Here is a 26,244-nt window from a genome sequence, read left to right on the forward strand (position 1 = left end):
GAAAAAAAGTGACAAAAATGACGGAAAAACCTTCAAAAACGTCAAAAAAGCGCAGAAGAGACAAAAACATCGGGAAAAGCAGCCGAAAAAGTGTTCTTTTAATTTGGGCCGAGAAAAAGAAAAAGTTGCGTAGTGGGCGGGAGGACAACACAAGATTTAAAGGCCTTTTTAATCACTTTTTATAAACCACCCTTAAATGCCTGAACATGATTCTTTATGACTTTCTTGGTTATAATTCTTCTTCCTTTTTGTGAATTGTATTCCCTTCCATGAGCACCGGTGGTTAAAAGGATGCCAGAAGCGCTCCTGCCACTTTCTCTTTCTTTTAAACATTTAAACTACCTTGTGCAATAATGAAATATAGCAGTAAACTTGAAGAGCACTTTGATTAAAACTCATTTAATGCCATCAGAAGAGAATGCCCCCAATTTCCCAAAGGTTAGCCATAGGTTAATAAAATACACTAACTACTAATATAAATCTCTTAATTTATTAGTTGTTCTGTAAAAAATAATCTCAACCGAAGAAAGTAGTAAAAGAACACAGGAGACTAAGCATTGGAACTGTGAATTGTCCTTGTCCATATTGTCCAATCAGAATAGAGGAGAGTCCAGAGGTGTATAGTCCAGGTGCCAGAAAGTAGAAATCCTGTCCAGCAGCTGTCCCAACAATCACTAAACCAGCTCCTCTACCAGGTAGATGAGCTCGTTAGTGAAAACACCTGTTCTAGATGTAGAGGCAGATCCAAAAACATGGCAGGATTTTTACTTTCTGGCACCTGGACGAGACACAGTATTATGGTCGCATTGGGAGAGCTCAGTATGTTCTTTCAAGAGGGTGGGAGCAGACGTAGGCTCTCTTCTCCAAGACCTCCCTGGCGATCTTCTTGATGTTGGCATCGTTGTTCTCAGGAGAGTCTGGAACAGATCGACATGGGAATTACAAAACAACTTTCATTTGTGAAATACAAAAACATTCTCATTTGTCTGGCTCATGTCACCGGATAACTCTGGATTACATTATGTCATTAAAAAATAAAAAAACACACACGCACAGTGTGAAAACGAAAAGCAGCGAGGGGTTTGAGTGTTGGTATGTGGGGTGTGTTGGGGAAATTCTGCAACATATGCAAGTCTTTTGTACTGAGATGCAGTAAAAGGAAGAAGAAAAAAAAAGGCAAGGGGCTGTTCTCAATTACCATTTTGTGTTGTACTTACGTTTTTGCAACTGAGTCATCAAGTAATTGTTCTTGAAGAAAGCGTCACCGCAGAATGTGTTTGCGAGCAGCACCTACAAAAAAAAATAAATAAATAAAGAACAACCCTCTTTCATTCATCAAAACCTGCAGACATGAATCCTGGAACTGGAAAACACACAAATGAAAACTAAATATGATGCAGGAGGCAGCTAAAAGCACAGAATGTCAGAAAGTAATCATAAAAAAAATAAAAAACTAAAGGCAGGCAAACATGGTTGGGTTTAATTTTCGTCTTCAAACGCAGCGCACAACATGTGGAAACATCAGGCACAAGTATTCATCAATAACCCAGAGGTTTTTATTTCAGAAACATATGTCGGATTAGCACTTTTCTACACATCGTGGATATGAGTCAAACCTAACAGGTACGAAACCAAACCAAGCTTTTATCATCGCAGTGGATGAAAGCTTAATCATTAAAGCCATATTTGCTTTTAAAATAATTCAGAACTTGGTTTGAATTACTTTACAACCACCATTTCAAAAATGATTATCTTTGGAATTCAGTTCGACAGGATCTCTACAGATTCTGTGTGCTTTTTACATAAAATGCCAAAGGTGGGCTGTTGCGTGTTGGCTGACATTTCTGCCTGTAGCTACAGTGGAGAGGAATACACAGGGCTGCCCATCTGGGTGTTGCAACAGAGGATAATACAAAGCATTCACTGCCTTCTTTAATGTCTCTCTGTTGAGCGTGTGTGTGTGTGTGTGTGTGTGTGTGTGTGTGTGTGTGTGTGTGTGTGTGTGTGTGTGTGTGTGTGTGTGTGTGTGCATACTCTGCATCACTGTTTGGGATTACACACAGCACACATTAACCTACAATTAGTGTCCTCCTTCGCCTACATCTGCCATCAGTCTGCTTTCATAAGATCTGTTTTCCCATGAAGGTGGAGCAGCACAGGTTACACCTCTAATAATAATAGCTAGACTAGCTATTGCAGTTAACAAGTCAAAGCACATGCAGACGACAGGCCTAATAAACATGTTTGTTGGTAACAAAAAAGAAGAAGAAGAAAAGCACGTAAAGTTAGAGGTGACAACATGTTGTGGCATGCTGCAGCAGCCACACAGGTGTTTTGAGTTAATGTGGCTGATTGGGCCTCTTCCCAGGACTGTGGAGCTGTGTTCGAAACTGCTCCCTCATTCACTCACTCACTCACTGTTCCCTCTATAGCAGGGGTCTTCAACGTTTTTAAAGCCAAGGACCCCCCCCTAACTGAAAGAGAGATGGATCAGGGACCCCCTACTACATATATTGTATAAAATGAAGTTGCATATTAAACTGAGCCTACAATAACATGTGGGCAGCCTAAAGCCTTTATACATACCTTTTTTGCATGGAATACAAAGCGTTTAAAATCTTTTTTAAATTGAGCCTTATGAATTTTTCATTTTAAAACATACATGTGGCACAGTAAATCCTCAGGATTAACTGTATCTGTGGATAGCTACCTTAGTGACTACCTTACATAGGCCAGTAAGCCTATGATGTGAGGATTAATATTTGCAAATAATATGTTGGATTCATTGAAAAAAAACTAAAATTAACAATAATTTGGAGGCCCCCTTGCATTGACTCTGAGGACCCCCTAGGGGTCTCGGACCCCCTGTTTAAGATCCCTGCTCTATAGTGTTTATTAAATAGTGAACTATAGAGGGAACGACCAAACAAGATTTCGGACACTCGCTGCGTGACTTCAGGAGATGCGGGCGTTGTTGGTGTGACGGAGGCGGGCGCGCCCTAGCCTGGTGAGACCGTCCTGATCTGGCGAGCTCCAGTTTTCCACTCGCAGATCAGCCTGGCATCTTGAGATAGAGAAAATTTGGAGCCTTTCGCCAAACAACCGACCAATCAGCGTTGCTTTTGAGGCGGGTTTAGGTGTGATGCAAAGAGAAACATCTATCACCAACATAGGTGGTGATAGGCAGATGGTTTATCCAATCAGCTAACCAGTATTTTCAGACAGCGGTAGCCCTAAATCTGTTAGCCGCTCGCTAATGCTTTTTCCTCTTGGATCCTTCTTTTGCAATATGGACCGGGAACCTGAAATGGGGCCTTTTATTCCTAAATTCTGGTTACACAAACGGCAAATATCCTTTACCGACATGTTGCTTGCTTGCTGAGCTAACGAGCTATGCTTTGCCTGCAGCAGCAGGGGTAGCCTGGCCTATTTTCATACGCTTCGTTGATCTGATTGGATAAACCATCTGTCTATCACCACTTATGTTGGTGATAGACAGGCCAAATCAACCAATCAGCTAACCAGTATTTTCGCCCCTTCCCAAAAGTTCTCCAACGGTAAGTTCCCAGATGGATATGCCGAGCAAATGCGAAGAAATCCATGCATGTTATATGTTACATTTACACTATTTCAAAACCAAAGCCCGCTCCATTTTTCCTTTTCAGTTTTTGCGGTGATTTCTTCTTCTCCTCCGGGAAAACACGGGCGCGTTGCATTGTGGTATGCGGGAGTGAAATGTAGGTTACATCGTAGGTACGCTCAAATTAGCAGTGCATTGTGGGCATTTTATAGTGGACAACATAGTGAATGAAATTTACCGCGGAGAATTCGAACGCCGCTGCAAAATGGCGAACACGCAATGTAGTGCACTATGTCCGTGACAGGGAACGGTTTGGAACACAGCTTGGGTGTGTGTGTAGACTGACTGATTGACATCTTCCTGAGGCTCTTGTTAGCTTTGTTGCACCTGATAGGGCGGGGCAAATGACAGCTTCATCATTCTTATTGGTAGAAAAGATTTGTGACGTAATGAATTCCCATCAAAAGCTCCGGCCCACCTTCAACCTGAGCAGAGGGCAGTAATACTTCACTTGAAGGTATCTACATAAGAGTGACATGACACTGTCAAGAGCACATGAACCCTAACTCTAGTCATTATATCCAAAATGTTGATGATTATTTATCTAAAATCTATTATATTTTGTTGAAGAAGCAATTGACCGTTCGCAAAACCCCGCCCTCGAATGGTCCTCGTCCAATCCTAGCTCAGCAACTGTAACTAAGGAGAAGGACCCCCCGTCAAACATTGTGCTTTCAGCAAGATCGTGAAACGATGCGCCTATGGTACAAATGTACCCCAAACAACCTAAACGTTGTCCTTTTTGAACACTGATTAAACGAGAACTCCGGGCAATTTTTACGTTAATCTTGACCGCTATATGTATAGGAGTACTGTCGATGGCAAAAAAAAACGAGCCGAATCGGTGCTATAGCTACACGGAGCTGCTGCAGCTAATGCCGAGAGCTCCCACTCAGCTAAAACGACACAAAATGCAATTAAAATGTGCAACATGAACAGGGCCCTTACATGACAACAAGATGCGTTTAGCAACTTAGCCATTGTTTAAATTCACCTATACCTCTTAGCTGCTAGCTGCCGTCTGGGATGAGTGAGTGTGTTCAGCCAGGCTCCGGTAATAATCATCACGCAGCAGTTCCATGTGTATTTGTAGCATATATATTATATATATATATATATATATATATATATATATATATATATATCCATTTTGTGAATATGAGTCTCTGCAGTGGCGAATTGTGTGGTAGTTTCCTTAGCCAGGCCTGCCGTGGCCGACAACAATCCACAGGCGGCCGCTGGTCTGGTGGAGGTCCTCCAGAGGACAGTTCATGCTTTCGCGGCGAAATTTTGAAAGTTTATTCCCTCCTCAAAAATAGGTATTTGAGCACTGTAGTGGTTATGATCATATCAGTGACTATGTAACTACATGGAAACGGGCCAAATTATGCCTGTTTCTTGTACAGTAATAGCGTTACTGAAGGCTAGCTCTAGCTCCATAGTTACTCCAAGCTTCTTCCCTTGTGAACACCTCCGCTCTTCACTTTTCACACACTACGCTCCGATCTGCACACTGCTGTTTACCTTTTCCTGCTACAACTGAATTCCCACGGGACTTAAGCGCAAGACTATAGCCTTCTGTAACGCTAGTTACTTTACAAGAAACAGGCATCATTTGGTCCGCCATGGCTATGTCTCTGGTTCTCAATTGTTTGACGGGCGTAGTAACAATAACTAGGGGGCGTGGCTTTTGCAAACGGTCAATTGTCAACCCTACAATATCGTTGCAATATCGACATCGAGGTATTTGGTCAAGAATATCGTGATATTTCATTTTCTCCATTTCGCCCAGCCCTAGTCTTAATTAAAGCCTTGGTGTGTGTGTGTGTGTGTGTGTACTGTACACACCTCGTGGTCGTGATTCCTGAGCCCGATGCTGATGGAGCGGCTGGTTCTGGACAGGACAGCGGTCATAGCGTAGAGGTTGATCATCACATCTGCTACTCTCTTCAGGACCAGCTGTTCATCCACTATGGTCTGACAACATCAATGGGGAAAAAAAAATAACACACACACAGACACTTCAATTATCGATAATTTCCAACCTCAGAAATTAAATGTGTCTCTGTAATACAGTGTGTGTGGGGGTGTAATTCATCAGGTAAATCATTTTCTTCAATCCTCAGCCCATATGGCATCGAGGAAGACTTTTCCCAGAAATGTGTTCTCATGGCTGCTTAGGAAACTGTTTGGATTGAGCTTTTTTTTTTTCAAGTTGTGATTAATTACTTCCTGTGTTTGGAGGTTGTTTGAGACTCCACACAGACACCACGATGACATCTGGGCTAATATGTGATACCTACAGAGTGCTGCAGGGATGATGTAGTTTTGTAGGCCAACCCAGAAGTTAGCAACGCCTCGGGTCCTTCGACAAACAGCGAATGGGATTTTACTATTCACTCCTTATTGATCATTACGCTTATTTATTTTGATTTAAAAGGTGCAGTAGGTAAAACTTATAAAACTAACTTTCTGTCATATCTGCTGAAACTGACCCTATGTTCCAGAAGAACTACATAAAGCAGGTCATTTAAAAATGAATCCAGCTCCTCTGGCTCCACCTACAGCCTGGAGTGCAATTTGCAAAAATCCACAGCTCCCTGTTCAGATGCACCAATCAGGGCCAGGGGGAACATACATTCATTCTCCCTTGTGGGGGGGAGGGGCTAAGGAGAACATTTTGGGCTTTAGCAGAAAGGGGGGAGGGACTGAGAAGTTGTTGATGTTAAATTTTTTTGGCTAAATCCTGGATCTTCACAATCCTACCTACAGCACCTTTAAAGCCACAGTTGGTAACTTTTATAGAAACTAGTGCAGTGCCCGTTTCGAGCACGTGCCTGTTCGGAACGGGCCCATTACTTGGCTCCAAGTATTATTTATTTTTTACACAACTTTATTGTGTAAATTCTCACAAATATCCATCCATCCATCCATCCATCTTCTTCCGCTTATCCGAGATTGGGGCGCGGGGACAGCAGCTCCAGCAGGGGAATATGTGACAGAAAATTCAGTCATAGAACGCTTGGTTCCCTTGTGTTTCCCAGAGATATGCTCATAAGTTTCTTGGAAAAAAAGCCATTCAGCATGAAAAAGCATAAAAAAATTGACTAAATCGTCTAAAGAAATCTTATTCGACTAAGAGCAAAATGACCGATTAGTCGACTGTTCGACTAAAAGGGGACAGCTCTAAAAAAATCATGTTCTTCTGCCTCCTCCTAGTGCTACTAATGTCATAGCAAAATCCCCCTGAACTCCAATCAAACTGTCACACTAGGCAGCACTGATCAAATATGAATCAAGCTTCTGTTACTGCATTGCATATTTCTGGCTTCAAATGTTTCCAGAAACATATTTTAGCGAACTGTTCAGCTGTCAAATGAGAAAGTGTTCCCTGGCTGGTTGTCCGGTGCTTGGTTTTGGCTCGACTTTGATCAGCGCTGCGGTCTAGTTTGACACGTGCAGTCATTAGCTAAGTTTCCATCCACTTGTCAATCGAATTATCTGAAATTCGGTAAAAAAAAAACTCATGTGAATAAAGCTGAGTGTGAAAGTGTGTTTCCATCCAACAGCTTTAAAGCGAATAAAAACATGTGTGTAATGACATCACATGCTGTTTTGAGGTCAAATTGGTATATCGAATTGATTTGAGAAATTTTAAGGTGTTTCCGTTCATTTTCGCACAACATTCAAGCAAACATTTGCGAACAAAGTTTTGCTAGACAAAATGGATCGCGCCATCTACAAACAAATGATCAATATTGCACAAGTTGTAATAGTGCAACTTTTATGCAGCTCTCTTTTTTGAGACATGTATTGCCGTTTGAGCGCCTTCCATTTACTCCGCGGGACATCCAACGGCTTGTCGTAACCTTTGTTGGTCATTTCCTTCGCGAGTTCCTGATAAATTATGGCAGAGCGGAAATACTGGGCGGAAATGAACTACAATTTCTTCTTCTTCGTTTTGTGATGGGTTGCAACCATAAAATGACCTCAAACTTAATCGCAATTCATTATTTATTCGGCAAATAACGTTTCCATCAGCGTTTATCGCATAAGCCGTATATATCGATCAAGAGAAAATCCGATGAGACCGAAACGTATTTCCTTTGGGTCGATAGTCAATTGAATTTTACTGTTTCCATAAGGCATTTTTCATTCGATATCACTTGTTCTCCTTCACAGATTATGTGTGTCATGTACTACAGTCAGGATAGAGTGACAGTTTCAGCAAATGTGACAATAGCCTATTTTTATAAAAGTTACAAACTGTTGCTTTATGCAGTTTGGACTTAAATGCTCACGGTCTTATACTTTAGCAGCTGAAGAATGCAGTGTAATGAAAGCCCTCTCGTATATTGGAACGAAACAGAGGCAAATGATACACAAAGTAAGGAAGCCGTGATTACAAAAGCACAGTGAAGGAAAAAAAAGAGAACACACGGATCGGAAGATTCGTTCCAAGGAAACATTTGAGCAGTAAAATCTGATTGCTGTTTTTTCCAGAATGTGAAATCAATCAAATGTTACCTTTCCATATCTGTACAGCAGGCTCTCCACAGTCGATCCAAAAAGGCCGACATTCTGTTCAAACTTCTTTGCACTTTCCTGCAAACAGAAAACTCCTGAGCTTCAACGAACACACCTACAGAAAATGTATCCTTTAAAAGAAAAAAAGTTCTTACTGCCAAGCTGGGATGCACCACTCCATCTTTTCCTGTCAGGCCGAGGTCCACTGAACTTCCAAATGAGCTCCTCAGTTTCTTACCCAGCATGCCCAAAGCCAGACCTATATTTCCTTTCTTCATCTCCCTGCAGGCAGAGCAGAGAAAAGACCGCGACTAAAGACTAGCTAAAGACCCATGTGGGTGTTTTCATGAAATACACAAACTTATTGATTAGGGGTGGGGGGAAAAATTCGATACAGCATAGTATCGCAATATTTTTAGTGGCAATACTGTATCGATACACAGACGCCAAGTATCGATATTTTATGATATATGTGTTGGTCAGTCTGTCTGCTTGACAATCCCATTTTGCGTGAGATGAACAAACAGAGAAATTTATCTTTTTAGATAAAACAGATGTTGACAGAATTTTCCTTTGGGGACATCATTTGAAATTGGGAAGAAGTTGGAAAAAAGGTAGTACATTGCAGTATATCGCAGAATATTGCAATATGTTTAAAATCGCAATAATATCGTATCGTGGCATAGGTATCGTGATGATATCGTATCGTGAGGCCTCTGGTGATTCCCACCCCTATTATTGATGGTATTAAGGCCTACTTAAGGCCCAGATATACGTACGTGCTTTTAACTACGCGTACGCAAGATGGCTGTCACATGTATCCTGCATTCCTTTGGAGCGTAGGTTGTGCACGTCTTCAGAAATTAACCACAAGATGCAATTGCGCACATGAACGTGGGGGCGGTATATCATCTGACAGGCTGGTCAGCAGCTGTTCCACACTCCAATCCAGGACGCAATATTTTTTTCCCCACTATGGACGCGCCAAGACCGCCCTTTAATTCCATTCACACACTACTATTGGGCAGGCGTCCGTGCTTACATGTACAGGTCCTGTCCCCTGACCAATCCCCTAACCCTAACCTTAACCACTCGAGGTGAAATGCCTAACCCCAACCAATCGAGCTGCTTCGTAGGGCGGGTCTTGGCGTGGCCATAGTGGGATTCGTAATTTTGCACCCAGGACGTGGCTTCCGTTGTCAGCCGGGGATGATATGGCCCTGATCTGCCCCCTAGTGGATATACATTAAATCCTCCAGGTACACGCAAAGTATCCAGGTAAGGATGTAAACACTGCTGTTCTCGCCGGCGCCGCTGTCTACGCGTACGCATTGTTAAAAAGCTAGTATGTCTGGGTTTACACACAAGAAAATGTAATCAAGACCTCACAGATTTCCATCTAATTATCTCTGAAAATGACATATTTTACCTGAGATGCAGCCTTTAAGACCAGAGAAACCTTTCATTTAAAGCTGCACCAAAACCAATATAATACTACGAAATATTTTTTTATAATAACAATGGAACAAATGATTATGTGTAAACGATTAAACAAAGTCATATTCTTACTTTATTTTCCCTGTGAGGACTTTGCCGGCGTACTGCATTCCAGTGAGAGCGATGTACATCCTCAGGATTTCATTGGTACCCTGGAAACAGCAACAGAATCAAATCAACTTCACATCTATTATACTACGTATGTACTAGGTGGCGATACAGCCCACAAAGAACACAATAAAAAGGTGGTGTATGTGTGTGCGGGTGTACTGTGGGACAACAGGGCACCACACTACATTTTGATATTTTCAAGAGTTCCACATTGTCCTATCAATAAAACATCTCATTTAAAAAACTAAATTCTGATTTGACTGATTATGATTGATTCACACCTTACTGTAGGTGACACATAGGAAAACTGATAAAGAGCTGCTCAGTCCATTCATCCAACTACAAAGAGAACACTTAAACCTCAGCTAAACAATAATCCATGTAAGACCTTTGTTTATAAAGTCAAAAGTGCCACCTGGTGGCCACTTACAGAACGGGTCATCTTAACAAACCAACTACAGTAGAGCAGTGCAGCAGAAAGAAATGTTTGACTCTCTACAAAACAAACCGTGAAAATGTCTGAATGCAATTATTTTTATATAATTTCACGGCTTGTTTATTGCGAAGGCCAAATGGTCAAATTTAAATGATTTATTTAAAATGCAATAACAATGACTTATTTAACCAGTAAGTTGCTGTGAAATGACAAAAAGAAGAACCACTAAGAAGACAGAAGAGTATTTTACAACAACTTTGAATGCATCATAAGCTTACAAGGTGCAATTGAACGCACCATTAAGTCCTGTCGGTCCTGCCGGTCCTTTCCAGTGAAATACAGCCACACTTGGCACCGTTTAGCTGTCAGCATTTTATCCTTGTTTAAGCCAGCTGCTAGCTAACGGTAGGCTAACGTTACCGGCTGCCAGGTGTAGTGTTAACTAGCGTCACGTGCAGCGATGCTTCTGTTGCCTGTAGAGTCCGTTTTGGAGTACCAAAACTAACTTAAATGCGCAGGCATTTAAGTGCCACCGAAATCGGCGTCGTCATTTGGTCCGGTAGATACCAGTTGTGTAGGAACCGACCATATTGGCACCGGGTTGTTGTACCCAACCCTATATCTATGGACCTGATTTTAATGACTGAATAACTATTAAGAGTACCTCAAATATAGGCAGGATGCGACAGTCCCTGACGTAGCGCTCGTAGGGGTAGTTCTTCGTATAACCCAGACCGCCGAGGATCTGAAGAGCTTCACTGGTACAAATCCAGCCTCCCTCGGAGCTGAACACCTGAACGGAAGACCGAGAATACACATCATGAGAGATTTTGTTTTAATGTTAAAGGTTTTAATGTTATATAAACAAAGTTTAATTAATTATTAATGACAGAGCCATCTAACCTTAACCATGGCAGCCTCTAGAGAGCAGTCTGGTAGCCCCGGTCTATCCATCATCCCTGCTGTCAGGTACGCCATGCTCTCCATCACAAAGGCATTAAGAGCCATCAATGCAAACTTCTCCTGCAGTAACAGGGTAAAAACACACCTTATTCACCCCTGACCACACGGAGTGTATTTACAACACTTACTGACTATGTTTACGTGCACATAATATTCCAGTTTTCGCCCTCATTCTGAAAAATACAATATTCAGACTAAGCTGTGTACATTACTAATGAAAGTGAATACTCTACTACTATTCTTGTTTACATGCAGCTGTTCAAAATAGGATTTTTTTCAAAGTTGTCAGCTTTTGGGGCGTGCATCTCTACCGCAGCCCTGCAAACTGTTGGCTGGTTGGTTTGTGTACAACAACCACAGCAACGCACAGAGCTGACCATAAGCCGTAAATAGAGATACTGGTATCGGTATCGGCTCCGATACTGCCTAAAACGCTGGTATCGGGAAGTACTGGAGTTCATGCACCGATCCGATACCACGTAATAAAGCCCTTAAGAAAATCTACGTTAAAGTTTATTTATGTTATTTTTCTGTTATAACTGACGGTCAAACTGGACAATAAAAGAAAGTTCTGGCATTCATTGTTTGTGTTTGTTCATGTTTCACAAAGAGTTTAACCTGAGAAATCATATCACATCCATACAGAGATAGTAGTATACAGTTGTTAACACATAATAAAATATATGACACACTGGTATCGGATCGGTACTCGGTATCGGCCGATACACAAGTTCAGTTATCAGAATCGGTATCGGGAAGCTGACTGTACCTGAATCATACCAAATTCAGCCAGGCTTTTGTTGAACTGCTTCCTGGTTGCAGCGTACTCTGCGGTCATTTCTACAGAAAGCCAGACAGAGATGATGTCAAAGTGAAGACATTTTATAAAAAACCCACACATCTAAGTTCTTTATCAGTAATCTCAGCTGCTGTACGGGGTTTTTACCGATCAGTTTTTTAATCATTCCAGCTGAAGAACTGCCCATACTGAACCTCCCCGAGTTCAGGATGTTCATGGCAACCTGTCCAACACAAAGCACAACTTTGGTGAATCAACACACCCTTATGGTACGTGTCCACAGTAATATCAACTGGCGAAATAAACACATCGCGAAAGGCTAAATTAGAGAAAACCAAACACTCCCTCTGTGGCTCCAATACATTTTTTTTTAAAGATTTGGCAACCCTTTCAAGAGCATGTCCAGTCCCTCCGGCTGGATGCTCCCCCCACTGGCTAAACAGCCCCCTGATCTACACCTTCTTGTGACTCCTGGCTGGCTCACATTCTCTCCCTGTACTAGCAGCACACAGTATGTCTCTCGTGTCTTTTTTTTTAAAATTTTATTTACTTTTTTCTTTTATTTTTCCCCATTGGTATTATGTGTTTCCAGGTTTGTGATTTTTTGTGGGCATTGACAAACTTTATCCTCTTGATTTAAGTAACACCACTTTCTGTTATTAGTGCTTACCTCACCTCATTCATTGCTCTGTTGTATCTTACTCACTCAGATGTATATAAGGATTTGTGTCTGTTCTTTTTGTTGAAAACTCAATAAATAAATCATATTTTTAAAAAAAACATCGCGAAAGGCTGTGACATATCATGACACTTTTTTCCTTTAAGTTAAAAGAAAATATTAGTAGAAAACGGCAATTTAAGAATTGTTTTTTTAGTGGTGCCTTTTATATTCAATTCAATGTTCAATAATAGAATGTTAGAAAATAATTTATTTTCATTTGTTTTAAATTCAATTTGTTGTATTTTAGCAGAATACTGAAAGCCAGTCCCAAAGCCGCGCAAAATATGCGGGGCTTGCATGATTTCATAATCCCCTCATTTTCGTTGCCAAAAAGTCCCATAATATATCTTAGCAGAAAGTTGAAAAATGTTGCGTTTACTTCACACAAGAGCAGCCACGTTCCCCTGTTGCCATGGGAACGTTATGAAGTGACGTAATTACTCAACGTGAACATCATCGAAAAGCAGGGTGTTGGGGGGGGGGGAAATCAAATTTTTTCTCTTTTTCATCAAACCGCAGTTTTTGCAAGTTCCCGCAATTTCATCGCATAAAACTACATAAATATCTCGCATATTCCATCACATCTTTTAAGAAAACGTGCCGCATAATCAAGGATTTGTCCCGCAACAATAAAAAAAAAAAAACTCCAAATTTTTCTGAAAGTACTGGAAAGCTGCAGCAAGGCAAAACCGAGTACACTTTAATATCTGTTTATTAATCGCAAGTAATATCTTTATCGCGATATTCAACAACGTTATCGCATATTTCTGATTTTCCTCAGATCGTGCAGCCCTAGTCCACTGTGGCGTTTCTGGACGGCAGGGATCGCCCCGCTTCCCAGCATTGGACGCTTGGATGGTCTCGCCACTAGCAGTTATCAATTTCTCTTCAATGACCACCGACGAGCAAAGAAAAACAGGCTACACCCTCACACAGCCGCGATGGCGGCAGCTGATTGGACGAATGCTTCACTCGTGGGCTGTCTGCTCCCGGATTTCAAAACAAACCAACATGACGGCTCGTTTAAAAAACTTTCAATTATTTCACCAAAATAGTTCGGCGAAATGTGTTTCTGAATAAATTTTTGAATCGGTCTTCATTTTGGATCATCAGTGGTCAGTTTAAAAGATTATCGTGAGTTTTCGAGAGGCGGCGAGTCGAGCTGGACGCCCTTGATTAGCTTGAAGCAGTCTGGATTCAACTTTGATCCTAAAAGTGCCGCAATGCTACCAGGACGCATTCCCCGGCTGCTCGCGTAGACATTAGGCTCGTTCGAGCCAGGCCGGCGCAGAATCGATCACTGGCGATCGCCGCCCAATGCATGCCGACGACGACTTGCTCCGACCTCATACACACGTGGGCAACGATAACCTCACGAGATCAAGGCGGCCGCATTTTTTGGGGGCATGAGGGGAAAAGCCTGGCTCTAAGCTGATTGGTTCAGAAGCGAGCATTTTGACAGCTACTCTATTGGCTAGTTAATATCTAGCTATTATCTAGCTACTCTACTCTCATAATAAAAACAACTGGAGACTGTGTACCAGCTGATATATGGGTCTGACAACATTGTATTATATCAGAATCGGACCTAACAGGATGTGAGTGTGTCTGTGACTTCCTGTTCAGCCTGAAGGCTGCCGGAAACGGCTGGAAACTTTACGACTTGACCGCAGCTTTTTGTCACAGCCAACCGCTGCTGCCGCCTGCTCTCGTCCACGCTACAGGCGAGGCGCCGCTCATCTCCAACGAGCCTAATGAACGGGAAGCGGGGACACGCCGCTGCCAGTGGACACTAGGGGTGGGAATCACCAGAGGCCTTACGATACGATATCATCACGATACTTATGTCACAATACGATATTATTGCGATTTTAAACATATTGCGATATTCTGCGATATATTGCAATTCATTAACTTTTTTCCAACTTCAAATCTTTCCCAATTTCAAATTATGTCCCCAAAAGGAAACTTTGTCAACATCTGCTTTATCTAAAAAGATAAATTTCTGTTTGTTCATCTCACTTCAATTGTATTGCTGCAAAAATCAGATAGTCAAGCAGACAAACTGACCAACACATATATAATAAAAGATCGATACTTGGCGTCTGTGAATCGATACAGTATTGCCACAGAAAATATTGCGATACTATGCTGTATCGATTTTTTCCCCCACCCCTAGTGGACACGCACCATCCCAGATGCAGTCATGTGCAATAGTGATTGTTAAGGAACAGGACAACGCTTACCTTGAATCCACCGCCTATTTCTCCTATTACATTCTCCACTGGCACCGGGACGTTGTCAAAGGACACTTCACAGGCTGAAAAAGGCAAACAGTTTAACCACAAATGACATGAAAAGGCACAAACTCTACCAAGACCACTCCCCATGTGTTCATCCTTCAATCCTATCCCAAGTGTAGGACCAACAGACTCAAGAACTCCTTTGTCCCTCATGCCATCATACTGTACAACTCCTCACTCGGGGGGGAGGAGGAAATAGGGTAAAGAGGACAGAACAGAGAACAGAACACTGTGCAATAAATTATTAATAATCTACTCACATACATACCTGGACACTCTAACTGCTCTTAACTGCTAATTTATGCTAAATGTCACTTATTTATTAACTGTATAATAACACAATACCATACACAGTCCTATATATCTATATATCTATCCCTAGTTATCTGTAGTTCATTGTTGTTTTACTGTTTGTTTATTTCTGTAAAAATATTTAGCTAAAAGTTTATTGTTATTCTTATACCGTATTTTTTCTATCTTTGATGCTAAAATCTGCTGCTGGAAATCTAATTTCCTTGCGGGAGTCATCCCAAAGGGATCAATAAAGAGAAGTCTAAGTCTAGTCTAACTCTAATCCAAACCAAAATCAACTGGCTTACTGTTGGAGCCTCGGATGCCCAGTTTGTCCTCAGGCTTGCCGCTGGTGACGCCCCCGAAAGCCCTCTCCACGATGAATGCCGAAATCTTATCTTTCTTCACGCCATCCACGACCACCTCCGTCCTGGCAAACACTGTCATAACATCTGCCATGTCTCCGTTTGAAATCCAGATCTGGGAACACAAACAGATGGGATCTTTAGACTTTAGGGAAAAACCGATAATGTGAGAGGATGAAAAACTGAAGCTCAGGTCAAACGTTTGCTCTCACCTTCGAGCCGCTGATCAGGTAATGTTTCCCGTCTTCTGACAGGGTGGCGCGGGTCTGAATGGAGGCTGCATCACTTCCACTGAACAGATCAAACTGAGTGTAAGTCAAGTTAAATTAGGGCTGAAATTATGATATTATTAGAAAATCAAATATCACGATATTTTTGACCAAATACCTCGATATCGATACTGCATCGATACGGTAGTGTTGACTATCGGTGCTTTCACAAAATATTTACACAATGACATCTTTGATAAATAATCATCAGTAATGTGGATATAATGACTAAGTGGGTAAAGGCAAATAATAGAACAGCTAGAACAGTCTGGTAAGTTCAGAAAGGTACACCACTTTACTGTAATGCAGTCTTTAAAACCAGGAAAAGACAACACTTATGTCATATTACGATATTACGATATCCAAAATCTAAGATATCTAACCCGATATCTAGTCTCATATCATGCTATCGGTATAATACTGATATATTGCCCAGCTCTAAGCTAAATGCAACCAAAGAATAGATTTTATCACAACCGTTACAACAGAAATTGCTTTTTTTCTGATTGGTTGTAATTGGACTCCTCAAACATTTTAATTTAGAGTATTTGCCACATGTTTGTATTTCTGTCTGTCTGTTTGCAGCCAGCCACTGCTATGCAAGATTAAGTCACAAACCTATAAAGCTCCATTGTGTAATTTTTTTTTGTTGATTCTCAGCAAAAACCCCTTTGTTCTTTCACAAATATGTGTTTATTCATGTGGAATTACTTCCACCAACTAATCAAAGTATTCTCGTACTCGTAGAATCTGACATTCAGAATCATTCAGAATACATACGAGCGAGTCGCTCGAATTGCGGCAGCCACGTTGTGCCTCCATCTTTAAAATACATCAGCCAAAGAGGGACATACCTCCGACTTTCACACTTTTACACTGCCGGCAGATTTGAAAGCCTGTTGAAGATGGAGATTTGTGCCTATTCTCGAGGACATGTAACGGAGTCGCCAAGGAAGTTAAAGAGAACTAAAACGACAACGCGACAGGCAAAGCAACAAGACCAAAGTTAATATTGGAGTGGCTTTTCCAAGATGGAAAGAGGAGGAAGGATTTTAAAAGGGAAAGTATAAAAAATGGGTGTGGTCTTAGCAGAGAGGTTGCGAATACTTTAACTTATATGGACGTCTAAAAAAACGGTAGGAGAACGCAAAACACCCCGCAAAGACAAAAGCGCACACAACCACTGGTTTCTGGCGCCGCCTCTCGGTGTGATCGCCCCCCCTTAGGATACACACTTAGGTAACAAACAGTCAACATAACTTTGCTAGTTTACAAGCAGAATCGCACGGCATGAAGTGCCTGGTGCAGCTGCGTTTAGGGCGTGTCCAAATCCACTTTTGTTAGTTTGACGGCAGAATAAAGGGTCCGTGCGCCGGGCGCCGGGTCCTAAAGGGTTGTACTTAGTGTCTTCATTAATCAGAGGTGTGTTTTGGGCCTAACATGCAATCAACCAATCAGAGATCATCTCCCATTCCCTTTAAAAGCCAGGCGCGTTTGGACCTTGGAGCATTGCTGTTATGATGGAGGATTTGCACCCTAATATTTTTATTTGTAATCTTCTGCATGTGTGTGTGTGTGTGAGTGTGTGTGTGTGTACTGCTATGCGTCCCTGTGTGTGTAACAAGCATAGTGTGCGCGCGCTGTGCACGAGCCTAGGAGCATTTTACTAATGCTCTGTTAAAATAACAATGAAATGCTGTGTTATTGACTTTAGACCAGGTTTTTGTTGGTCAACGGCACGATCACTTCCCGCTGCCTCAAGATAGCAATACTCCCAGAATGCACCTGAACACACCTCCCTGTAAGACCAGCACGCCCAGAATGCACCTGAACACACCTCACTGTAAGACCAGCACGCCCAGAATGCACCTGAACACACCTCCTTGTAAGACCAGCACACCCATGGGCCACAGATGGGCGCAGGTGCATTCTTAAAATAGCAAAGACACTTGCGTCGGGCAACATATGGACCTAAAAGCCTAAACAAACTGCCGGCTAGCACACACCATGGGGAAACAGACTACAAACTAATTAATGAATGACTAAACTCCAGGGTGTCCTGATATAAAAAATAATCAAAGACTCAACAGGGTATACACCCCCACGTTTTCATACTGTATATCAGAACACCTCGTCGTACATTAGAAAACATACAGGGTAAGGTCCAGGAATTTAGGACAGAGATACAGATAAGCTATGTTGGATTACAGGCACCCAGGCCCCATTCAGCCCAAGATGATTTGTTCTGGGAGATGGATCAATCATAAGCGGGATGGATAAGCACATAAGAAGCTGGGTCCAGACTAGCTGAATGATAGCCAGACATATTATTATAGAAAGGATGGAAGAATGAAGGGGTGCCGTCAATCCAGGAGTGGGCTTGTGAGATGGCTAGGGTGGCTGCGTTAGAAAAAAAAAAAAAAGTTATATAAACGATTTGTCAGATTGGATGTCTACACTAGAAAATGGGCAAAGTAGCTGAACTTTCTGGAGGGCTCCTAGGAGTCGGGCTGCACAATTAATCGAATTTTAATCACGATCACGATTTTGGCTTCCCACGATCAAATTTGTGTGATCGAGCGATATTTAAAATGCGTCATTCCCTTCATAGAACAGTTTTTGCAAAGCCAATCTAGCGCTCCATAAACCACTGTCTGATCACATGTCTCCATGAGCCAATCAGAGCTGTTCCCTGCCTGCACCGCGCAGCTTAGTTTCTAGATGTAGACAGTCACAGAGGACAGAGTAACGTGAGGAAAATTCCACAACAGGTAGCAGTCGGTCATCATAAGCCGGTCACAATGTTTACCAGTTTACCAGTAAACGCAACATTTTGTCCCGTCTGTGTTGTTTTTCAGACAACAGCAGTGACCAGTGCTAGTTTGTGTCTTTTAGCTCATAGCTTTAGCAGCAGACTGTTGGACGTCCCGCTGTTGGAAACCTAGAGTGAAATACAGATACACTACACTGTTTAGCAGTCAGCATTTTAGCCGTGTTTAATCCAGTTACTACTGTGGCTAACGGTAGGCTAACGTTAGCTGCTGTATAACGTGTCATTAGTGTTTACTAGCGTGACATTTAGTGATGTTTATGTTGCCTCTAACGTGGGTTTCAGAGCATCAGAGCGCAACGCAGACATGTAAGTGGCAGTGTAACGAGCCACAGAAATCCGCGTAGCTATTTCGTCCGGTAGATACCGGGCACCACATGCGCCGTTAACGTGAACAGAAAATTGCGTTGCCTGTATCTTTCACGGCAAACATGCATGTGTGGAAAGCGGTCGCACAACAGCTGAAATGGCATACTCCTTCACAGTATCCTTCAATAAAGGAGGAATGTAGCACAATATGGATGTAAAAGCAGTTATAATTATATAATAAAATTTGTTTTGGCTAAAATCAACAAATAATCGTGATAATTAATCGTGATCTCAATATTGATCAAAATAATCGTGATTATCATTTTGGCCATAATCGTGCAGCCCTACCTAGGAGGCTTTGTGCTGGGGAGAGACGTGTATGATGGGCTCATGGTGTTGCCATTTATACATATGTTTATTTGGTTTATGGTTTATTGTCCATTTTGTTGAATGGTCTTGAATATTGTGGTTACTGTGTCATCTTTTCTTCATTTTGGTCCGGGTGGGTGGTGATGATGAAGGAAAACAAACATGCAGGACTGTCCAAATGCCACAGTGTCCAAATGCCACAGTGTCCTGCAGAGAGACACTGTCAACAAGATGTAAATGAGATTTCAGTGCCTTTACCTTCCAGGCTCTGTCAGACAGAAAGCTGCGATGTGTTCTCCTGAGGCCAGTTTGGGCAGGTACTTCTGCTTCTGGGCTTCACTTCCTGCTATCAGAATCCCCTGAAACACCAAAGCAGCTGTTAGCAGCGTGGTTGGCGTCGGCTTGCTTTTCTCTTGAAGTTGAATCGGTTTTAACTTTTTTGCTGCAGGCATCCAATACAAATGGAAAGACCTGCGTTTTTGCCGGACTGTCTGACGAGTGAATACAGACGCAGTGCGTCAGCCAGCCAGCGCCTCACTAGAGCATTATCATTATGTGTACCGAGTCGTTCTCTGGGAAATGTTTTCATGCTAATCGAGTGCGTCTGTAGCTTTAAACAAGCTAGCGCAAACCAGTGATTAGCTTATAAAGATAGTCTTCGGGGCAGAGGGTAAAGTAAAAAGAAATCGCTATTTCTACACCACTAACGAGGCTCCAAATGAACGAAATGACGATGTTCGTCGTTCGACTGGTCGTGACTGTTTTCCCGAGATGGCGCCTACCTGTATACGTGAACGCTACTGTCTGTATAATCTATCTTTTTAATAAACTGTCTGTACACTTACAAAGTTATCAATGCTTCAGTTTACATGTAGGGACCCTCATTATGCTACCGTGGGAGTGTGGTGATATTTTGAGACTTGTTAGTGGTATAGAAATAGCGATTTCTTTTTACTTTACCCTCTGCCCCGAAGGCTAGCGTTAGCAGCTAATCAGCGGTTTGCGCTAGCTTATTTAAAGCTAGAGACACATTCGATTAGCATGAAAACATATCCCAGAAAACAGTCGACTCGGTACACATATGTTATTAACCCCTAGGTTCATTTTGCGCCGAAATTGTCCTTTAATTAGCCAGCAGCTTTAAAGGTGCCCTGCCACACGTATTTCATGACTTTGTGGTAATGTCTGAAGTTCTACCATGGACTCTGTAACATTTTTTGTTGAAAAAATGCCTTGGTTACCTTGTTTCAAGCCATTCTAGTTTGGTATAGAAAGCCTGCAGGACGACTCAGCTCGATTTGTGCCAGTTCTCATTAATATTCAACGAGCTAAGCTGCTTGACTCCGATTGGCTAACAGCTAGCCAATGAGAGCCTGACTATCAGAATCCTTTACCCAGCCCAACTGGGCGAGCTCATGAATAGTAATGGGCTCAGGCAACATGATGTCAGACTGACCAGCTTTTGTGATTGGTCTGATTTCTCTGCTTATTTCGGTTCAGTGTCTAGAGCTGACAGAGGAGGTAGCAGTTCATTTTCACATTCACAACATAACACAAACACATATGGACCTCACAGATTTAAAAAAAATGCAAGTAAAAACGGTTTTGTGTGGCAGGGCACCTTTAATACCAAATTGAAAATCAAATACCTACCCATCGAACGAATATTCGAATACAGCCCTACCTGTTACATGGTTTTATTTCTTACCTTCAGCCCAATGGCCTGATGTGCAGCCAGTGTTACAGCAATAGAGCCATCTAATGAGGTGATCTCTGCCAGTCGGGCGTACACGGTGTTAGACAACCCGAGACCCCCTGGGGTAAACACAAAAATAAAGATTTTTGCCACTAAAACACGGTGGGACTATTACTGTGTTTCTAACTTGCATGGGCATGTGAGAGAAATGGTTGTGGTGCCATTTTAATCTCAGGGCCGTGTATAAACTGTAGTGATGCACAGCGGTGGAAGAAGTATTCACATCCTTTACTTAATTAAAAGTACTAATACCACACTGTAAAAATACTATGTTACAAGTAAAAGTCCTGCATTGAAAATGTTACTTAAGTAAAAGTATGTCAAGTATCATCAGGACAACATACTTAAAGTGCTCATATTATGCTCATTTTCAGGTTCATGATTGTATTTAGAGGTTATATCAGAATAGGTTTACTATGAGGGCGTGCCCTGACAGTACCTAGGTAAGGACTACTAGCCAGTCAGAAGCAGAGTATGAGGGCGTGCCCTGACAGTACCTAGGTAAGGACTACTAGCCAGTCAGAAGCAGAGTATGAGGGCGTGCCCTGACAGTACCTAGGTAAGGACTACTAGCCAGTCAGAAGCAGAGTATGAGGCCTGCCCTGACAGTACCTAGGTAAGGACTACTAGCCAGTCAGAAGCAGAGTGTGGTGCCGACAGTACCTAGGTAAAGGACTACTAGCCAGTCAGAAGCAGAGTATGAGGGCGGGCCCTGACAGTAGCTAGGTAAGGACTACTAGCCAGTCAAAAGCAGAGTAGGGGGGTGCGCCCTGACAGTACCTAGGTAAGGACTACTAGCCAGTCAGAAGCAGAGTATGAGGGTGTGCCCTGACAGTACCTAGGTAAGGACTACTAGCCAGTCAGAAGCAGAGTGAGGGCTGCCCTGACAGTACCTAGGTAAGGACTACTAGCCAGTCAGAAGCAGAGTAAAGTGGCCGCCTGACAGTACCTAGGTAAGGACTACTAGCCAGTCAGAAGCAGAGTATGAGGGCGTGCCCTGACAGTACCTAGGTAAGGACTACTAGCCAGTCAGAAGCAGAGTATGAGGGTGTACCATGCTAGCAGCTAGGCGAGCATTATAACGTGTGTTACAAAGTGAACACATTTGTCTCTGAAGTAAAGGCTGGACTACAATAGAGCTGTTTGGAGCAGTTTGTGAACAGTGTTTTCTGTTGGAGATGGTAAGTCCCTTTGGGGGGGGACTTTGGGCTTTTTCACTTTGTAAATCTATCACATGCATAATATGAGCACTTTAAAGTATTAAGAGTAGAAGTACTCAATGCAAAAACAGTACTAATCTATGAACTAGTTTGTGTAGGTGTAACACCTGTTTTGATTAGTTTTAATTGTGTGATATCTACTTAGCAAACACTTGTGTTATAACTAGGCTAAGTTTCAACTAACAAACAGCTGGTGCAATGAGCTCCAGGTCACAATCATCTTACCGTACTCCTCAGGAACCATGATTCCAAACAGCCCGAGCTCCTTCAACCCATTCAAAGTCTCGGGAGGGATTTTGGCTTCTCGGTCAATCTTCGCTGAGTCAACTGAAATCACAGTAAACAGTCACTTATTGTCAATTCATCAAATTACATAGCAGGAGCAATATTCACGCATAAAATGTAAGCTATACAGCATTTGCACTGCTACTTGGGCGGAGGGATTAGCGCAACACCTGAAAAGCACCGTTGTTACTCCCTGCTCACCACGGCGCTTATCAGGTGCTGCGAGCAAATCACTCCGCCCAAGTAGCAGAAGTAGCAGTGCTTCGCCCTTCTGAGAATATAGTTCCCAGTATCTATACGGTTAGAAGATGGCTGTGTGTCATGTGACCTTGTTATTTGTACTTGCTGTGACTATACAAATGACAACATGTAAATAGGAACATGTTGTGTATTTTGTCACTTATTGGGAGCAGTAGGCTAGATGGAGCCGGTTACCTCCAGGATCTGTGCTAAGCTAGGCTAGATGGAGCTGGTTACCTCCAGGATCTGTGCTAAGCTAGGCTAGATGGAGCCGGTTACCTCCAGGATCCGTGCTAAGCTAGGCTAGATGGAGCCGGTTACCTCCAGGATAATTGAAAATAAGTTATTTTTTATGTTCTTCACAGAAAATGAGCCAAGGCCAGTGAGTTTGAGATAGAAGAAATAATAAATAGCATAATTTTTCTTTTAGCAAACATTGAAAACGGGTCCCACAGACCCCGAACACCACACAAGGGTTAACTCATGCATTCATCAGATCTCCTTTCTCACCTTCCTCACTGAAGAACTTTTCCACAGGTGCAACAAGCTGGCTGATCTCCTCAGCTTCTTCATTTCCAATTTCTGGATAAGGGAAGACCTCAGCCTGGAGGAAAAACGCACGATTTTAGATCATGTTCTTCTTTTTTTAATCTCCAACAATCAACATACTTTAAAAGAAAAAGAAAAAAATCAAATAAAACGCATATACAAATCAATACGATTCCATCAAAGAACAAACAAAAAGGATGAGTTTGAGAAGGAGCAGGCAGAAGCATAATGGTTATAAAATCCTGCCCCTACTTTACAATATCCTATTATTACAGATCAAACAGATAGATATGCATATACAGCATACAAAAATTCTAAGTCATACAAAACCTTACACTCTGTGTACACCCACGTTAATATATTCAGTTCACCTTTCTGTAACGGAAAAGTATTTTTTTCTTGAATCTATTTTTGAACTGTATAATATTACGGCTCTGATAGGTTATTGATGGGCAAAAAAAAAAAGGGAAAATGTTACCAATATCAAATGAAATCTACAGTACAATGTGTACTTTCTGAAGCCACTGTATTGTATGTCTGATCAAATGACTGTAGGGAAACCAGAAGAACCAAGTCCATAGGCTGGCATAGTCTGTGCTCTGCTGTAATTGACAGTTGAGGTCAAACTTTTACAATTGGGAATAGGCAGACATTTTGACATGTCATAGTAGGAAAGGCACAGGTGTATTAGTGCATTCCTCCCTGCTCCACTCATCTGCACATGCTGCCCCCAAGCTGGTTTAAAATCGGCAAGGTAATTAATCCAGAATTATATTAGTGTTTTCCCTAGGTTTGTGGAAGACATAGATGCGCATATTTGACGGAGTTTAGGCGTCCTTCCTCAAGTAAATGTTACCTTTTTAATAGAAATGCAACTTTCCCCATACATTTTGTGTCTCTTTGTGGGATTTTGCATCTCTTTTTCACATAATTTTGGACCATTATTATTACCATCTGTGTCTAAAACGTTGGAAAAGCTAAAGCAGATAATAAATTACACTCAAAAAGCCAGCAGCAGTGGCAGAAAAAACTGTCCTGTCCTGTTAGTAGTGTCCTGAGACAGTCAGACACTGTCCCGGGACAGTCAGACTGTCCTGTGACTCCATGACTGTCCTGTGACAGTCAGATTGTCCTGTGACTCCATGACTGTCCTGGGACAGTCAGACTGTCCTGTGACTCCATGACTGTCCTGTGACAGTCAGATTGTCCTGTGACTCCATGACTGTCCTGGGACAGTCAGACTGTCCTGTGACTCCATGACTGTCCTGTGACAGTCAGATTGTCCTGTGACTCCATGACTGTCCTGGGACAGTCAGACACTGTCCTGTGACTCCCATGCCTGATGTCCTGACAGTCATGGAGTCACAGGACAGTGTCTGGGTGTCACAGGACAGTGTACAGGACAGTGTCTGATAATATGTAACTAATTAAGACTTCTCAGTTGGACTTCTTTGGCAACTTTTGTCTGTAAGCTTTTTGGAGAAGCAGTGGCAGCAAAAACTGTCCGGTCCTATTATTAGTGTCCTGAGGAGTGTCCCGGGACAGTTAGAAACTGTCCTGTGACTCCATGACTGTCAGGACATCAGGCATGGGAGTCACAGGACAGTGTACAGGACAGTGTCTGACTGTCCCGGGACAGTCATGGAGTCACAGGACAGTGTACAGGACAGTGTCTAACTGTCCCGGGACACTCCTCAGGACACTACTAACGGGACAGGACAGTTTTTGCTGTCTTAAAGACAAAACTTGCCAAAGAAGTCCAACTGAGAAGTCCTAATTAGTTACATGTATTCGGCTGGGGTGATGCCCCTAACCCTTTGAATGGCAGTATTAGTAGTATTAGTTTCTATGTCCCTCTGTCCCAGTGAAACCACCCGCTGTACGTCGCCAGCAGACCCATGGGCGCATACGCAGAACAGAGAGAACTGGTTGGGGTTAGCTTGAACTAGCTAGCTCGGTAGCCTAACACAGTGCAACAGTTACCTTGTTGACCTGACCGAGGAACAAGTCCTTGGCATAAGCGAGGTTTCTGGGGTGCGTTTTAAAGGACCTCCGCTGCCGAAGGTGAAGCGCTTCTTTCCCAGCATGCCTCGCGTTACCGGCGAGCAGCCGCCGTCCGATATGAACGGACTTCGACAAGACGACAAATCTGTTTACATTCATCATTCTCGTAGCGTGAACTCTAACGTTAGTCCATGGGTGTTGTGGTGTGTTACATATACAACCACCGGAGACCTTTCACCCGTTTCTGTCGCACGCTGATGACGTAAACACACGGTTAAGATGTCTTCAAAGACCCTCGTAAACCGTAGGTTTCAGTTGACGAACATGAACAGACTGGCTCTAACGTTTAATAGTAACATAGGTAAAGATGTAAAAACTAAATAAAATAAGACAAGTGACAATATTCTGGACGGTCGATTAACTTAACATTACGGATAATGGACTTTAATTGACTAAGCATTCCCTTTAAGTCCGTCATACCCTTATGGAGGAACGATTGAAAGTCAGCGCTCAGCTTCAAACGACAATGTTAAAAACAACAGACAAAGCCAGAAATCTTGGTGTAGTCATGGACTCAGACCTGAATTTTAAAAGCCACATTAACATAATTAAAAAATCTGCATATTATCACCTTAAAAATATATCAAGGGTTAAAGGACTTATGTCTCAGCAGGATCTGGAAAAACTTGTCCATGCTTTTATCTTCAGTAGACTTGACTACTGTAACGGTGTCTTTACAGGTCTTCCCAAAAAATCAATC

The 26,244-nt window shown here is 42.3% G+C and overlaps 1 protein-coding gene across 1 annotated transcript; it reads right to left on the minus strand.

The window, feature by feature from the left end:
• Positions 1-383: 383 nt before the first annotated feature.
• acad9 (acyl-CoA dehydrogenase family, member 9) lies at positions 384-25,744 on the minus strand. The gene is made up of 18 exons (XM_039798538.1): positions 25,464-25,744; positions 23,442-23,535; positions 22,632-22,733; positions 21,139-21,245; positions 19,689-19,789; positions 15,866-15,944; positions 15,597-15,768; positions 14,941-15,014; positions 12,121-12,196; positions 11,944-12,014; positions 11,115-11,234; positions 10,876-11,004; positions 9,737-9,816; positions 8,323-8,449; positions 8,168-8,245; positions 5,489-5,617; positions 1,218-1,290; positions 384-917 (listed from the first exon to the last, which is right to left on the minus strand). The coding sequence occupies exons 1-18, from the start codon at positions 25,644-25,646 to the stop codon at positions 817-819; spliced, it is 1,896 nt and encodes a 631-aa protein (XP_039654472.1). The 5' UTR covers positions 25,647-25,744; the 3' UTR covers positions 384-816.
• Between the last annotated feature and the right edge of the window lie 500 nt (positions 25,745-26,244).

This window comes from Perca fluviatilis, chromosome 4, assembly GCF_010015445.1.
Source record: "Perca fluviatilis chromosome 4, GENO_Pfluv_1.0, whole genome shotgun sequence".
Lineage (NCBI taxonomy): Eukaryota > Metazoa > Chordata > Actinopteri > Perciformes > Percidae > Perca > Perca fluviatilis.

Excerpts from the sequence above, each read along its gene's own strand:
- acad9 (XM_039798538.1), bottom strand. The coding sequence starts at position 25,646 with ATGATGAATGTAAACAGATTTGTCGTCTTGTCGAAGTCCGTTCATATC. Across the intron at positions 21,246-22,631 it reads CATGGTTCCTGAGGAGTACG|GGGGTCTCGGGTTGTCTAAC; the intron begins GTAAGATGATTG and ends TGTTTACCCCAG. Across the intron at positions 8,450-9,736 it reads GTCCTCACAGGGAAAATAAA|GGAGATGAAGAAAGGAAATA; the intron begins GTAAGAATATGA and ends CTCTGCCTGCAG.